General features: G+C 33.2%; 1 protein-coding gene across 1 annotated transcript in view; it reads right to left on the reverse strand.

The window, feature by feature from the left end:
* LOC117173641 (probable signal peptidase complex subunit 2) overlaps positions 1–1,147 on the reverse strand; it is a 13,037-nt gene extending 11,890 nt beyond the window's left edge. The window contains exon 1 of the mRNA XM_033362284.1: positions 950–1,147. Coding sequence (XP_033218175.1) covers positions 950–988 — 39 coding nt within the window. The 5' untranslated portion in view covers positions 989–1,147. The remainder of the gene's footprint in view (positions 1–949) is intronic.
* Positions 1,148–2,853: the final 1,706 nt, after the last annotated feature.

Genomic DNA, 2,853 nt, shown 5'->3' on the forward strand with positions numbered 1-2,853 from the left:
AAAAAGGTTTCTTATCAATGTTCTACTTTTCGATAAGAGCACACCATTTTTTGTACCAAAACTCATAGAAAATATACAGAGCATACAAAGAGCGTAACAGAAAAAAAATCATTTTCACGTAGAAACTTCTGAAATGCATTAGCCATCTGTTTGGAAAGTGAATGGTTAACAACAGAATATTATACTCGTAATTCAACATACTTTTCTAGACCTCTAACCATAGTTAAAATGAAAATTAATTCATCGCAAACAAATGTATGATTTAAAAATATAAATATGATCACAATAAATTGATAATCCCGATAATTTTTAATTTTTAAGACTGGGAATAATGCAATCGGTGTTTTCTTATATTTCTTTAACAAATAAATTCGTTAATACGAATTCCTAATTAAAATATGTAAGTAAATGCATTTGTATAATTTTATATATCAATTTCGAAAAAAACACGTGAGAAATTACACGCATAGAATACAGATGGATTTACCGAAATTGACACGTCGAGACCTTCATAGATATGGACGTGTAAATTACACGTGTATATTTTCAATAGGAAATGCCGCGTAAAAAATTGGCTAAAATATGGAAAACTTGAAAAGCGCAATAAAGTCTTAACAATTTTTAATTCACCCTCAAATCATCAAGGGGCGAAATCGTACGTTAACCTCCTAAATTTGAAGCATTTACAATAACAGCATACGTGTCCTTTACATTCAACATATTGCACTCAGAGTTCTACTAAATTCATAAAAATTTGTACAAAAAATTAACGAATTCTTGAACCATCGTTAAATGCCTACGAAATTCATATAAAGTTAAGTGTTAAAAATGTTTATTCAGAATACACAAGTAAACACGTAGAATTTCTAACCTTACTTTTATATAAAATTCATAGACGTGCAACCGCTGGAAGGGATTTGAGGGAAAAAATATTACAAATTTTACGAACCGGTGGTTCAGTCTCCTTTGATTCTTTTCCGCCAGCCATTTCGACTACAATATTTCAAGAAATGTGTTTTTAGCACTGGTACATTCAGGACACGTCAAGCCTTTTTCGACCTACTTCTGACGTCGAACTCTGTCACTCTTAATTACTCTCTACAATCTTCTGACTTCTTCCACTCCACTCCAAACGCTCTTATCCTATGAGCCATCTATGTGCGCCGGCAGTACTGCAGTGCTGGGTAGTGATGTTGCCACATGTGCACAGCAGAGTTGTTTACGTTTTTCCCGATGTGACGTCAGCTGCTAAAATGTCTGGACGCTGAGGGCCAAACAATAATTCTAATTACTTGGGTCGAAACTTGATTTTTTTAGTTGGTACCTTTTCACGGGGGCCGGTTTTCATTTAAGGGCATGTGATACTTCATTGTGTGGTCAATCGAATACAGTCCCGCTGGCTTTTTTTAAAAACAAAATGAAAAAGTTTAAAAACTGAATTCGGAGATGCTATAAAATATAACGAACGTCCCCAGACTCTTTTTTGAGGGATAATGACAAAAAGAAATATTGTGCAAAATAAAAATTTGTATGCATGTGCATTATTTTGAGGTTATGTCGTTTTTCATCTCTGTCTTTCCGATAATTTGGAAATTATTTATGAAATAAACTTTTTTGATTGCCAGCAAACAAGGTTAGTTCCGGGAGATTAATTACTATGTACATTTGTAAGTCCAAAGTTTTCGATCAAAAATATTATGTAGTTTGGAAGTAACGCTCGGGAGAATTGTAACACACATAACCACACTTGTTAGCAATTTCAAAATTTTTTTGAACAAAAAACACAAAAAAGTGTGCGGGGAGGTCCGTTAGTATGTTCGCTATTATTTCCCAGATTTTGAAGACAAAATATTTCTTATCCTAGGAAAAAAACCGGGGGAATCTAACACTGAAAAAATCGATACTAATTCCTAAGCGCGATGCAAATTAATCACATTTTGCTAACTAACCTTGTTTGCAGGCAATTAAAAAAGTTTATTTCATAAATAACTTCCAAATTATCGGAAAGGCAGAGATGAAAAACGACGTAATCTCAAAATAATGCACATGCATACAATTTGTTTTGTTATTATCCCTCAAAAAAAGAGTCTGCGGACGTCCGTTATGATATATAATAGCATCTCCGAATTCAGTTTTTAAACATTTTCATTTTTGTGGAGAAAAAAGCTGGGGGCACAGGACCGTTTGACCACACGACGAAGTATGACATGCCCTTAATCAAAACAAAAAAATGAAAATTTTCAAAAACTGGATTCGGAGATGCTATAAAATATCATAACGGACGTCCCCGGACTTTTTTTTGAGGGATAATAACAAAAAATTTATTGTGCTAAATAAAAATTTTATGCATATGTACTATTTTGAGGTTACGTCGTTTTTCATCTCTGCCTTTCCGATAATCTGAAAATTATTTAGGAAATAAACTTTTTTGATTGCCTGCAAAAAGGGTTAGTTCCGGGAGATTAGTTACTATGTTTATTTGTAAGTCCAAAGTTTTCGGCCAAAAATATTGTGTAGTTTGGAAGTAACGCACAGGAGAATTGTAACATACACAACCTCCAAATGTACACACGTTGTTAGCAATATCAAAAAATTTTTTGAAAAAAATACAAATAAAGTGTGCGGGGACGTCCGTTAGCATTTTCACTATCATTTCCCAAATTTTTAAGACAAAATATTGATTACTCTAGAAAAAAAGCCGTCGGAACCTAAAACTGGTAAAATCGATACTAATTCCTAAGCGCTATGCAAATTAATCAGATTTTGCTAAATTAAAACTTTTTTGAATTAAACAAAAAAAAAGTGTGTGGGGACGTCCGTTAGCGTGGTCGCTATCATGTTCCAAATTTTGAA

This window comes from Belonocnema kinseyi, chromosome 1 (genome assembly GCF_010883055.1).
Source record: "Belonocnema kinseyi isolate 2016_QV_RU_SX_M_011 chromosome 1, B_treatae_v1, whole genome shotgun sequence".
Classification (NCBI taxonomy): domain Eukaryota; kingdom Metazoa; phylum Arthropoda; class Insecta; order Hymenoptera; family Cynipidae; genus Belonocnema; species Belonocnema kinseyi.